The sequence below is a fragment of the Motacilla alba genome, chromosome 3 (genome assembly GCF_015832195.1).
Source record: "Motacilla alba alba isolate MOTALB_02 chromosome 3, Motacilla_alba_V1.0_pri, whole genome shotgun sequence".
NCBI lineage: Eukaryota > Metazoa > Chordata > Aves > Passeriformes > Motacillidae > Motacilla > Motacilla alba.
In genome coordinates, this window is record NC_052018.1 from 101,700,413 (window position 1) to 101,714,642 (window position 14,230).

Sequence of the window (14,230 nt, forward strand, 5' to 3'; positions counted from 1 at the left end):
CCTGGCTGGAAACGTACCTATCATGTCTAATGAATTCTACGTCGTGTCCTTGATGGCACTTCTTGATGCAGTTCACACAGATGGCATTACGGTCTGTGGTGTTGCAGGTGTGACATCTGGAGGGAAAAGCAGCACGTTAGGCAGGAACCCAAACCTGACCAGCTCTCAAGAGAAGTGCTCCAGGAGGCTGGAGGGCCAGAAGTGCACTGAAGGAAAGAGGGTGGACAGGACTGTGAAGTTTGAGAATTTTACACAAACTTGGATTTCACAGCACACATTTTGTTACTTGTGTCACGGAGTTGTGCTGTGCAAGGCCCTGGGCTCCGATTCACAGAAACAATCTGTTTTCCTCAAGCCCAAAGTCAAGTCCAGAAAATGGGAACTTGTTAAATCCTCTTCTGTTGCAGCTGAGGAAGAGCACACATTTGTGTGTTCACCCACACCCGGCAACTGTTCTAGGGGCCTTGCAGGAAGACAAAGGCTTTCCAGTAAACCCCCTTTCTGTAGGTGATGGGAAGGAACCTGTTACCTGTAGAAGTCATGCATCGGGTAGCTGGTGTAGCTTGAGATCTTATATAAACACTGGCCTCTACTGACAGCTTTCTCTATGGCATCTTGATTGTTCATTATTTTGTTATCTGTTGGGGGGAAAAAAATCCAGGACTAATCACATCTGGATCAATGACTTTTTTTTTTTTTTTTTCCTTGACACATTGAAGCAAAGGGCCCATTAGGAACAATCAGTTCTATACCTGCATTTCAGCTCAGGCATTTAAGAATATAAAATCCTCAATGCCCAGATGCCCAAAGTGCCATGCACTCCTGGAGCAAGTAACACTGTTCCTCTTTGCACATGTGGCACGAAATACCTGATAGCCTCCATTTCAATACCCTTTTTGAACTTGGCTGTTTATAAATGCTTAGAGAAACACAAGCCTTCCCAGCAGGTGTAAGTTTTCTGCTGAGAAGCCTGAAACCCAATGTTTGAAAGCCTCTAATTTGCCATAAGGCCTTTTACACATCCCTTAGAAAGAGGAAAAGGACAGCTCTTTCCCCAGGAAAGTTTAGGAATTAAGTACTTTCCAACACAATGGAAGCAGAAATTAGGTCTGACCAGCTCCAGTACTTCAAAGATGTGCCCAAGGCCAAGCTAATTTGACAATCCCCTCTGTTACTCAACTACCTGACCTGTCTAGTCCCAAAGTGCACCTCATAAAGTTTTGCCCACTCCCAGCAGCATCAGAGAGCACTGAGTGATGTCATCAGGAAGCCCAGGTGCTGGGAAACAGCCAGAGCTTGGGTTTTAAGAGGCACAAATCTTCCACAGGAAAGGGTTTAACAGCTTTATGTACAGCAAGTACATAAAACTCCTGCAAACTGAACCTTTTTCTTCTTGAATAACCTCCTCGAGCTATCTGGCATTCAAACCATCATTCCCATCACATCCAAGAGGATCCTGTCTCATGCACACTTCCCCACTACACAAGAGAATTTTATGTATGTCAACTGTTCATATTGTTCATGTCAAAACATGTATGGGATTGAGAAAGTTCATGCTTTTAGATCCTAAAAGCCAAGTGAGATGTGTTTCTTTGCTAAACACTTGTTTTTGGATATGTGAGAAAAAATTTTCATTGTACTAAATCAGAACTGGAATCTGAGATGGGCCAAAGATCAGGAACTGGTTCAAGAAGTGCCTTTGAGACAGAAGAGCTGATCACAGTTTTAATGTAACAGCAAAACCTTAAGTTACTTTTGAACCCATCTGTTTGTCTAAAAATCTTAACACAGCTTAATGTGGCTCATAACCTTCAGCCAAAATTTAGTCACAACTCTGCTTAACGTGTAGCTCACCGGCTGTGAGCTACAAAGGATACCATAAACCCAAGAGCCAGCAGCACCAAACAAGTGACCAAACACAAGCCAGGAGGACTCAGGCTCACCTTTCATCGTGACATTGACACCAGATGCCAGAAATAAACCTCCAAAGCGGTTGTTGAAAATCTGATTGCCTTCTAATGTTGCAGTTGCATGATTTGTTATTTCAATACCTTTAGTGGGTCAGGGGAACAAAGGAGAGAAAAGAGAGTGGCAAAGTTAAATCATTCATGGTGGTTGTGCATTTGTACCTTTCTCATCATTTACAGCTTGGTTGGTTGGTGTTTTTTTTAAGCCATCATAAACTCAAGGGGAAGAAAGGAAAATGATATAGCTACAAAACTGCACTGTAATTTGTTATAAAACTGAGGTTCAAATGCTGCTGTTGAATCCTTTCAAAGAGCTACAGCTGGCATGCATGGTCTCTGGGAGGAACGACACACTACTAGTTTATCTGGTAATAAAATGGTGCTATGATCATGTTTATTTTCAAAGGGGGTATGATTTTTGGGCGCTTAGAGCTGTCATCTTCATGTACATTTGAAAGTTCTTGTGCACATACCTTACCCTTTTTAAAATATCTTTTATTAAAGTTCTCAAGATGGGCACCTAAAATTCATTTCTTTAATTCTTAGCTTTTATCAGTAACCCGTGTCTTCCAAGTCATTTGTCCAGGACTGCTCTTGACAGCAACCTATCCTTCCCCCCCACCACACTGAAACAACACCTTTAGAGGCTCTTCTCAGAAAACTTGCTTCTTCTGAAAGAAAGATGGGAGAAAACTCAAGAATGCAATTTTAGTTGAAATGGAATGGAATGCAAGACGTATGAAACCGTGATGATTAAACAGCAAAATTGCAAAGAAATCACTGTCAAACATTCTTCATCTCTTTTGGAGAAAGAAACGCTCATTTTTACAATTTTTCAACTTTGTGGAGTGAGAAAGTTGAACTTGAGATGCAATTCAAATCTCTTTAAAACGTACATTTGCTCTGTTTCCTAGGTTTTAAAACAGTGATAAGATATTCATACCAGCATGCAGCACATCAACTTATGAATATATCCTAGACAACTTTACCAACTGCTTCTAAAATAAAATAATGAAAAGTATTTCACAAAAACACGACAAGACAGAATACGTGTCATTTCCTAACGTGCTGTAAAATACACCTTGACTACAATTCTGAATTCTCAAATGACTTAGAATACACTGAAGGATATCCCAGTCTCTTTTAAAACATCTAAATACCATGGGGTAAAGAAACTCTGAGTAAGCTTTGTGAAGAGCTCACTCCAAGCTTCCAAATTTGATTTAAACAGCACAAACCTGCAGCAAAACCATCGAATATTCGGTTTTTCCTTAGCACAGGGTGGCTATTGGTGCTGATAAGAACACCAGCTTGAGCATTCCTGAAGATGTCGTTCTCTTCCAGAAGACCTATGACAGACCAAGAGATGTTACATTTGAGCTTGGGAGGATTTCCTGACCTGTAACCTTTCTATGAAATATTTTCAAAGGATCTTATGTGTTACAATCCTGTTAATAACTCCTTTCATTTGGAGAATATGCACCAGTCGCACTGACATCAGTGATACCAGTTTAAAATAGCTCTCAGTGTTTAATTTTGGAAGTGTATTTTTTTCAGTACACAGCATGGAATTTGCGATCAAAGGCACCACTGCAGAAAACCAAGTCTTTCTGCTTTCCAAATTTTTCTTTAATTTTTCTAACACCTCTCTCTTCTTGTCTTCTAAAATCAACAGACTGCCAAAAGCCAAGCACATTTTTGCTATAGGACAAGATTACTTTAAAACACTGAGTTAAAATTAAAGCTCACTTAGAGCCAGTGATTATCTACAGAATATCAGAAGCTGGTATCAGGACACACAACAGTCAGGGGATTTCAGACAGGGACTACTTCTGAATTTACAAGTGTACAAAAGATTCCTTAAAGATCTGTGGGGTTTTTTCCCCTTGAATCTTGGACACTCTGGCAGAACCTAAACTGCTCAGGTGCATGATTTTGACTACACGACTTGAATCCAACACTGTGTTTCAGTCAAATGGCAAAGCTTAGAAAAGCAAATGGGATAAAAGGACTGTCCTTAAGCAGCAATCTAACAGTTATCTTGGATGAGATTAATTACCTCTCTGCCTCCCACAGATTTCAGTATTACTAATGTAATTAAGGCTAAAAAGCATTAGGGTATGTTCACTATAACTATTTTATCATTTCACAAGACAAGAGCTGTGTTTCTAAAGAGCACTTTAAAAGGAACACTGCTTAAACTGAAATTCAACTCTTATCCAGAACATTCAGTGAAAAACAGTAAGGGAAAAAGTTACCTCTTCCCCCATTAAATATACAGATGCCTCCATCTCTTCCATCATGGATTTTATTTCTCCTTAGTGTAGGATTACTGTCTGTTTTAATCCATACACCAGCCATTGCATTATCAAAAATTTCATTGTCTTCTATAAATCCAAGCCCTAAAATTCAAGGGAGGGTGGAAAAAAAAAAAAGGTAAAATAAATGAGAAGATAATATAACACCACAGAACACAAACAATCTGGATAAAGATGAAAAACAAACCTACCAGAATTATAGACAAGAATACCACCATTCTGACCCCCCCAGATCTTGTTGCGTCTGATTTTGGGGTTGCTTCCAGTTCTAGAGTGAAATGTAAGCAAAGAAGTAATTTAAAAGTCATTAAAAAAAAGTAATTTATAGTCATTTACTATATCCCAAGGCCAAACATCTCAAATACTTCTAAAGAAATGCCCCATGGATCTCACTGCTTAACAATCTTAGCACAATATAGTTCTTTCCAATAATGCAAACATAATTTAGCTGTACAGACTTCAAGGGCCACACATTCCAGTCAATACCCAGGCTGTATTTTTGGTAACTTTCTTGTAGGTTAAAGCAGAGGGTATTCAGACATACTGGATTTCAAAAAAGTTATTTTTATAAACAAAATGACAAGAAAAGCTAAAAAGACACAATAGAGCACATAACAAGCTACGTCGGTTTTGGCAGAAAATCAGAATAAATGTTACCTTATCTGAACCCCTGAGTACATGTGATTATAGATGTCATTGTCTTCTAACACGCCATGTCCATTGTCATAAAAATAAACTCCAACCTAACACATCAAGAATTATATTATTAGTTCCAAAGTAATGAGGCATAAAACCACAGGACTTTCTATTCTGTGGCCCCCTTGTAACCACAGAGCAAAACTCACTTGTTTCCCACTGTGTATTCTGTTTCTCCTCAAGACTGGAGTGCTCCCTGTTGTCACCCAGACTCCAGCCAACGTATTGCTGTAAACTTCGTTTTCCTCAATCACACCTTGTCCTTTTTCATGCTAAATACAAGATGGTTTAAGAGTTAAGAAAACCTGCTAAACACCAATACTCTTTTTTACTGCTGTACCCATCCCTGGCTTCTTTATTGCAGCAAAGTAATTCCTTTCCATTTGAGTAAGCTTTTTCACCTTTTTTTTAAAATAACTGCATATCATGATTTTGAATATTTGCCATGAAACAAAAAACACCCTGCGTGTAAATCATTCTGTTTCAAGGTCTGCAGTGGTATTTGTAAATGTCTGCTGGCTGTAGGTAGGAGAGGTGCCTCCCCAGGGCTGTGCACTCACATAAAAGCCCTGGCTTGTGGTTCTTAAACCTACACCCAGCTCTGTCTCCAAGATGGAGAAAAAGCTGGCATGGCTCTGAAGGTCACCACATGTCTGGGCTCAGAGGTCAAACAACAGTTTCCTCAGTCAGAGGAAGAAGCTGTTCTGGTTAAATTTACTCAATGAAGAGATGAAGCTGCACACTTGCAGTGTTAGCTGGACCTTAGGTAACCTTTGGCAGAAAGACAGACACATATTTCTGAAAATCTGGTATTGCTTAAGGGAATCTGACAGCTCTTTCAGTTCAGTTAGCAGAGCCCTTGCACACGTTGGGAATTGGGCTTTATTTCCCACTTTTTCAATACAAAATTTGCAATTTCTATCATCCTGAAGGCAGTAAAAAAAAAATCTTCACTGAGGTTAGTGGTAAACACATTACACTCCAAAAGAGCTGAATGGACTTTTTTTAAATGATGACATACTACTATAAAAACTAAGTCTTTTCAAAAAGCTTTCAACCATGCAACGATAAAATTCTGTAATATATCCCATTTTAAATATTTTACTCTGTAATAAGAATAATTTAGTGGCACTTACAAAAACCTTAGTCTTTTAAATAGCAGCACCAGCTTCAGTCCCTTACCATGAACCTGGTTTCTAACATAAAGAAGCTCAAGCACTGTAAGCAGAAACATTTCACATGGGGTACTTCTCCCCTTCATTTCTAAAACAGAACACAAGTCTGTGCCTGTCCTGGGCTGCACTTACTACATAAATTCCTCCATGTTGACCATCATGAATCTTGTTGTGTCGAACGATGGGACAGCTGTTTGTTCGAATCTGTATTCCTGCTAATGCATTACCTGTCAACAAAAGTGGTATTTAATACAACTTACACATTCATTTTTCTCAGAAATCAATATGCAGCAAGCAAATCAGCTTACCGTAAATGTCATTTCCTTCAATAAGGCCTCTTCCATCACCGAAGATATAAACACCACCTTGATTCCCATTAAAAATTGCATTCCCCCTAAGAAAAAAAGAAACATTATGAAGTTATTCTAATACATTGTACAATACTACATATGTATGTAGTGGCCAGGACTGTACCCCATTCAGATTTAAAATAAAGAACTTATGTTCTGTTGCTTTGAGAAAGACCTATCTCTAAGTGCACACACAAATTAAAAATGCAGTTCAACTGAACACAGGCAGAAATTTCATTTCTACAGATACAGGAATATTTACAGCTCCCCATAATTAAATAAATTAAGGTGCACTTATCCCATCCCTATCAAATCTCTTCTTCTTCTACGTAGTGAAATAATAATGAGGAAAACAATACCTTATTGTTGGGTCACTGTTTGAGGTAATCCAAACACCTGCAAAATTGTTTGCATAGATTTTGTTCTCTATGAATTGTCCTCTTCCTTTTTCATGCACATAGATTCCTCCAGTCTGGCCGTGATGGATTTCACACCGCACCACTGTTGGGTTGGCATATGCTTTCACTTCAAAGCCTGCTATCCTGTTTCTATGGATGTTGCAGCTTTCAAAATAACCCTTAAGACACAAAACATGCAGTTTCCTGTAAAAGTCCTTTTTAAAATGAAGGTTATTCCCTCCCCTCCCTCCCCTTTAAATTCAATCCTCATTTAGAAGGAAATAGTATCAAAATTGACAACATGTAAGTACTTATATAGCTAATTAAAACAACTACTGACAAGATATAATTTCATTTTTCCAAAAATAAAATACTCTTTCAAAGACACTGTGTTTGCACTGCTATTTATGACTACTCATGGAATACCAAGAAAAAATGGCAACTCTAGATATAGCACATTGAATAGGACTCAGTATCAGGTTTCCTCAGCAGCTCCTAAGGCTCAGACTCCTTTCAAAGGCCATAAAGCCCACAGGCCCAGCACAGAAAGGACAGTGCTATGGAGGAGACTACCTGCTTGTTTTCAGGCCAGGAACTATATACATTTGGCAAAAATATAGTTTCTTTAGGAAGAAGTGTGCTAAATTTCTTTGAAACAACTGCTCAAAATAAATAATAGGAATGTGAAAATTCAGTAATTTTTCCAGGGTTGGATTGGTCTGAGTGGCCAAGTGGTACAATTTTCCTCTTTTTCTCTTTTTAAAAATGGTGTACACTGAGACACTCTAACAGTAGCAGCAGACCTACAACATAACTGTGTTTAAACAAGAGCATTATAAACAGTATTGCTGTGGGCAAGGAAAAAAAAAGCCACTGCACAAAGCCATGCCAGGCACGCTCCTTCCATGCCAACCATGGAGCAGCACCACGATCTGGCTGACCTGAGAATTCATCTGGCAAAATAATTGTTTCCTGCCTGATGATTTCTCCAATTCTACTTCCAGAGCCTTGCTAAGTAACTGTTCAGCCCTTTCACAGCATTTTCCTGACATGGTCCTGGAACATTTTAATATTCAAATTCAACCTATCCTTAAGGTGAACTTCAGTGGTATTTCATGCCCATTTTGTGCAACCAGAGGAACAGAAACTAAACTATACTGAAAAAGAGAAACATCTCTAATTGGAGATGGTAGACAACCACCGAGTGATGTGCTGTAATTTGTGGACGGCTTAGATGCAAGCTCCTGAAAGCTCTAACCCAAGACTGTCTCCAGCAGGCGTAATTTTTCCTGTAGCCACCTAAGTTAGTTATTAGACCTGCTCATCATAAGACTTGTTATACTTGTGCACTAAAAAAAACTTGAACAACAAACAAACAAACAAACTGCCAAACCAAACAACCAAAAACCCCCCCAAAATCAGACCAACCAACCAACTGCCCCCCCACTCCTGCTACTGCTCAGAGTAACTGGATTCCACGCTCACATGATCTACTACCAGGAATGCCTCAGGCCTGGAGTTTCTACTGCCCATCACGTGGAAATTATTCAATTCACTGCCAGCCCAGGCAGTCAGCACCCTGTTTCACTGTGCTGTGAATTGCTATGGGACTCAATCAAACACTGACTACGAAAAAGTCAGAAATACATTTGGATTAACAAGGAAATCAAGGCAGTATGCTCTTCTCCCTACTCTGAGGATTGCAGTCAGGAAAGGCAGTGCATGGATTAAAGATTCTTCAAGTGCTACTCATGTGCACAGCTTGGCTCCTCTGACTCCTCTGGGTAACAAATGAAGTCAAATGGAAGATGCTTACATTCTGTAGATATTCAGAGCAGAGGATGTTTTTTTTCAGGAACTTTGAAGAAATCCAATCCTAAGTGAGTCAAGATGGTTTCAGAATTCTCAAGGAAGCGACACACTAACAGACAGGGGAATCCAAAGATCTCCTCAGAAATATGCCTTCATGCCAATAGGAAGTTTTTGACTTCCTATCCTAAAAGGAGTAACTCTTCCCCCCCACTAATTTTCACTTAAAATGAAGCTCTCAGAGAAACTTATCTAAAATGACATTTTGGTATATAAAGGCAAGCGTGATTCTCCTGATGGAATACACAATTTCAATTAAAATATTACTAAACATGGTCTGACATATTTTTAACTACTTCACACATTATTCTCCCTCTGAGTGCCAAATGTTTTTGACCACAGCACTGTGATGAAAGAAAAGGGGTATTTCAGGCGTGCTTCATCACAGTCATTTTGGATTCCAGGCAGAAGTTGCAAAGAAACAGAGCCTTTCTCATGTGGCCTGCAGGATCTCCATAAGCTTCAGCAAGCACCAGTATTTAACTTGAAAAATGATGGATTGCTGATTCAGAAGAAAATGGGAATTTGCTGTAAGCCTCTGTGAAGGAAACACTCCTTCAAAGGGGGGAAATAAAAATAAATCTGTATCTCAGATTCCTTTATAAGCCTGACTAGTGGGTTGGAAAGTCAAGGCTTTCTGCTGATCAAGATCCTGCTACATTCAATATCCATGAAGAGAAACTGCATTAAAGACCCAGTCCACCTTAATCAGAGCCAGCTTAAGCTGAAGGGCTGGCTTTGAGTTGATGCAGTTAAACCCAGCGGGTTTCTGCATCTGTTGAGACCAAGTCTGACCATCACCTGTGTGCATCACTGTTAAACTCAAGTCAGCTAGACCAACAGAGCTGCTGTTTGTCAGACACACATGCATTTCCACCACTCTGAGCAACCACTTCATCCCAGACTTCCTATTTCCTATGCCTCTGTTTCCTGTGACATTCTCTGTCGATACCAACAACTTTTTTGGCCCAAATTCACCCCTGGGAAAGGGCTAATACTGACTTCAGTCTTTAAGATGCCCCCAGCAATCCCTGGTATCTTTTCAGCCACCAGAGCCACTCCCCTTTGAAAGGCATTACTGTGCCTTTGAACTCCAGCCTGTCAAAGAGGGCTGGTGATGAACTTGCGGATCCCAAAAAAATCACATATGGCTTCAGGCAACAGTTTTTCTTTGGAACATTAGGGAATATTTTTTTTTAAATGGAAATTGTGTTTCCAAGTATGGAGTTTCATGACCTATTATCCACAGGGTCCAGCAACACTGCTAACACAAAGCTTACTGCCAGCTCCAGCTAAAACCAGGTACCACCATCAGACACAGCTGCTCCTCTCAGCACACTCGAGCTGCCCAACCCTTATGCTCCATCCAGCTGTTGGGCAGCTCAAGCTATTGAGGTCAGGAAGTCTGCACAGAGGGACTGCAAGCCTTATATTGCCTCCACCTCCATCAAAGAATGGTTTTCAAGTATGCTGGGTGTATGACTTGGGCTTTGTGGGAGTTTCTGGTAATAATTCAAAAGCTAATGGAAGAAGAACTTGGAGGGGACAGCACCAGACAGAGCCAGGATTGCTAAGGAAAAGTGGCCCCTATGATTAGTAAGAAGGAATAGAGGATGCATGTGGAAAAAGTATTACAATCTTACAAAACACTACCAAGTAGCTTTCTCCTTGAAAATCCTAAATATTAAAAACCAGCTCAGTACATCAAATTTATTTACAATCCCAGGCAGAGCATTAGCTGTGGACACAGCGTGACAGCTACACTGACAGCACGTGTGGGCAAGAACATTGCTGCAGCCTGGTAAGATCTGAGCAGGGGAAGGAATCAGAAACAAACACCACAGCAATGATAACTGATATTCCCACCTGGCATACACTGCACAGAAAAAGATGTGATCACAAAGATGGGATCCCGCACAGCTGGAAAAACTCAGAAGACTTTTTACATCAAGACTAATTCAGTGATCGAACTTGGATGCTTTTTTCTTTCTGCATCTTGCTAGTCTAACAAACATGGCTCTGAAATGCTTTAGAGTTAAAACTTTTAACTGATGAGATTTTGTTGCTGCTTTTCTTCTCAGAGAATTTCTCCCCCTTTATTTCAAAAAGGACTTTTTTTCCTTTCTCTGTCTTGAAGATTACAACATTACAGAAATACAGAGGCATTTAGTATTACTGTTTGAACAATACATGTATTACAAGAAAAGAGCTATAATTGCGTAAGATTTAACATTTCCTAAATATTTATTGACTCAGGTATTCCCAATAGGGTAAAGGAAAAAAAAAAAAAAAAGACAACAGGAAACCAATATAGAAAAAAAAGTAACTGCCTATGCTTACAAAAATTTGCCTTCCAAACCCTGAAAGGGTCTTTATTTGAGAGTTAGTGCATTTTACGAAAATTCAAATGCAACATAAAGAAAATCACATCCAAGATGCAAAACAAACCCTTTATTTTTATGCACAGCGAAAGGCAATTGAGTTTTTAATGTACTCTGTATAGAATCTGGCATATGCTTAATTTTTTGTTTTTGGACTTTATATACACATTTCTTTAAAGTGATCTGATTTGTAGTATTTAGAAGACAGAGAAGTAAACTAGGCATGATCACCCAACTCAGACACACGCTGCTACACTTTTGTTTCATCAGGAAAAAATCCCCCAAGCTTCTCATTTAGGAGCAATGAAAATGAAAACTGTTTTGCCTAGAGCTCAGGTTTAAACTGTAAAATTAGGCTCATTCTTACATTAAATTGTAACGTCTCCATTGTGTGCATACAACTACAAAACACATTTTATGACAGATGCCTGGTAACTCATCTTGGGCACCTGAGAGGTCAGGGTAAGGCACCCAGAGCTGTCAATGCCACACTGCATTTTTAATGCCAGCTTGTTACATGTTTGTCACAGCACTAAGGCAAACATCAGGATATTGCCAGTTTAGAAATAAGAGGTTAAGTTTCTACAAGTATCAAAACACAAAGAACAGTTTGAAAACATGAAACTGAAAAACAAAGCACTCCTGAACCTTTTGGAGACAGCACTCCAGCACAGAAACCCACGGGAAAAGAATGTGTAGGGTAGGAATTCAGCACTGGAATGCACTTATCCCACTTCACAGGCACAAGCAATAAAAAAATACTTACAGAAAGTAACAGAAGTGAGATAAGAAAAAATACAAAATCCATTAATTTGTTTAGGAATATAGAATTTGTATCTGAAGGATACCATGTCACTTTGTCTCTTAACGAGTATATAAACACTGCCAATGATGTCATTTCATTGACTCTATCACTAGACATGATGCAAAAGTAGAAGATGCTGACAAAGCAGACTTTGAGATGGGGGGGACGGAATCTTTCAAAGGAGTTCATGACTACAAAATATTTCAAATATTTCAATAATATTTGCAGCTGAGATAAATGTTATTCACACATTCTCTTTAATGTGCTACTGTTTCCCTTAAACAAAAGGGAAACATTTATTCAATTTTGCTTGTGGTACCACACTGATCACAGCTCTGAAACAGACATTTCATTGGTAAGTATAAAGATCAAATGCACTTTTATTTAAAATTAATCAAGTTAATTCAGCCTGGCTTTTATTTTTTTAATATTTCAGTACTCATATATTTAATATTTATACTTCAGTACTTAAACAAGAAGCAGCTCCTACCCAGACTTTCCAATTAACCCTCAAGCCTACACACAGACACCTCCACTGCAGGAGTTTCTGAAGCACTTTCCTTTACCAGTTTTCCTATAGCTGAAATCACTTCATTCCATGTTTCCAAGCCTGTTTAAATCTTGAAGGGATGTATGTACCCACTGAAGTGGATCAGAAGTGCTTGTACAGTATGTTAACACAGCTTAATGCAGTCCAAACAATGAGATAATATAAACCAAAGACATCTGCCACCACTCTTTGCAAACCAGCCAAACATCATCATCTCTAGAGGACAGAAAATGATGTAAAGCCATCCATCAGAAGAGGGCTGCCAGCAGGGCATTCTCAGCTGCTGCAATCTTGCCCAATGCAGAGTAAGTACAGTCCTTAGAGTGGAGAAGAGGCACCTACCAGCAGAATCCCACCATGTGGGGTGTTTCACCTCCACTGGCAAGATTTTATGCTGGCAGAAAAAGTAGCAGCCCTGTGACTTGTATGCCTTCTACTGAAACCAGAAAACCACAAATCCAACAGCTACAACTAGAACTGCTTCAATCGTTTATCTCTGCCCCTCAGCAACCTGGGCAAAGAGGAGAAAGGCCTCACTAGATTGTTCCCACAGTGAATTTCCTGTTAATGCTATTTACAGTCTGCCAACTCTCATCAAAAACCTGAGTAGGTCTGGATTAGAATTTGCTGAGGGTGCACTTGATCCCACTGTCTGTATCACTGATGAATAGTACTGGTCTCAGTACAGACCACTGAGGGACATGATTTAGCCACTGGCATCTACCCTCTGGATGCAACTATCCAAACAATTCCTCATCCACTAAACAGTCTACCCATCAAATCCACAACTTTACCACTCAGGGAGAAGGATGTTGTAGGGGAATGCCTGGGGAGGGTGGTGGAGTCACCATCCCTGCATGTGTTTAAAAACAGACTGGATGTGGCACTGGGAGCCATGGTTTAGTTGAGGTGTTAGGGCATGGGCTGAACTCGATGATCTTTAAGGTCTCTTCCAACCTGGTCAATCTGTGAATTCTGTGAATGTGTCAAGGCCTTACAGGAGTCCACATAAATGACATCCATAGTCCTTCCTTTCCCCACTGAGGTTGGTCAGGCAGGGCTTGTCCTTGATGAAGCCGTGCTGGCTGTCCCCAGTCACCTCCCTGTTCTCTAAGAGTCTTAGCACAGCTTCCAGGAGGAGCTGTTCCATGATCTTCCCAGGCCAGAGGTGAGGCTGACAGGTGACAGAGGTGAACCTGCCAGGGTCCTCCTTTCTGTCCTTTATTAAAAATCGGTGCAATGTTTCACTTTTCCCAGTCACCAGGGTCTTCACCTGACTGCCATGACTTTTCCAATGTCATGGAGAGTGGCTTGGAGCCTACATCAGCCAATCCCCTCAGAACTCTGGGGTGCATCTCACAGGGTTCCATAGACTTCTGTATATTCAACTTCCTCAGGCAATCACAAATGTGATCGTCTCTTACAGTGACTTTGCTCCCACTGTCCCTGCCTTGAGGTCCACCCAATAAAGAGGTGTGGAAAGACTGCCAGTAAAAACTGAGGCAAAATGCTGAGTACCTCAGCCTTCTCCTCATCTCTTGTCACTGCTGTTACTCATGGGGGGAGAAGGGTGGGGTGATGTGCTTTTTTTTTTCTGCCATTCCTTTTCTGAAAGATACCTGTAGAAGCCTTCCCTGTCATTCCTTGCATGCCTTGCTGAGCTCAGCTCCATCCATGCCCTGGCCTTCCTGACCCCATCCCTACACAACTGGACAGTGTCT

General features: G+C 40.2%; 1 protein-coding gene across 2 annotated transcripts in view; it reads right to left on the reverse strand.

Moving 5' to 3' along the window:
* The window catches only part of FBXO11 (F-box protein 11), a 70,900-nt gene that overhangs the window by 1,398 nt on the left and 55,272 nt on the right, over nucleotides 1–14,230 (reverse strand). For both annotated transcript variants that reach the window (XM_038130711.1, XM_038130710.1), the window contains exons 12-22: nucleotides 6,866–7,083; nucleotides 6,465–6,550; nucleotides 6,289–6,383; nucleotides 5,131–5,253; nucleotides 4,943–5,028; nucleotides 4,477–4,553; nucleotides 4,226–4,369; nucleotides 3,206–3,316; nucleotides 1,944–2,051; nucleotides 530–638; nucleotides 18–116 (exon numbers count right to left, since the gene is read on the reverse strand). In XM_038130711.1, coding sequence (XP_037986639.1) covers nucleotides 18–116; nucleotides 530–638; nucleotides 1,944–2,051; nucleotides 3,206–3,316; nucleotides 4,226–4,369; nucleotides 4,477–4,553; nucleotides 4,943–5,028; nucleotides 5,131–5,253; nucleotides 6,289–6,383; nucleotides 6,465–6,550; nucleotides 6,866–7,083 — 1,256 coding nt within the window. The remainder of the gene's footprint in view (nucleotides 1–17; nucleotides 117–529; nucleotides 639–1,943; nucleotides 2,052–3,205; nucleotides 3,317–4,225; nucleotides 4,370–4,476; nucleotides 4,554–4,942; nucleotides 5,029–5,130; nucleotides 5,254–6,288; nucleotides 6,384–6,464; nucleotides 6,551–6,865; nucleotides 7,084–14,230) is intronic.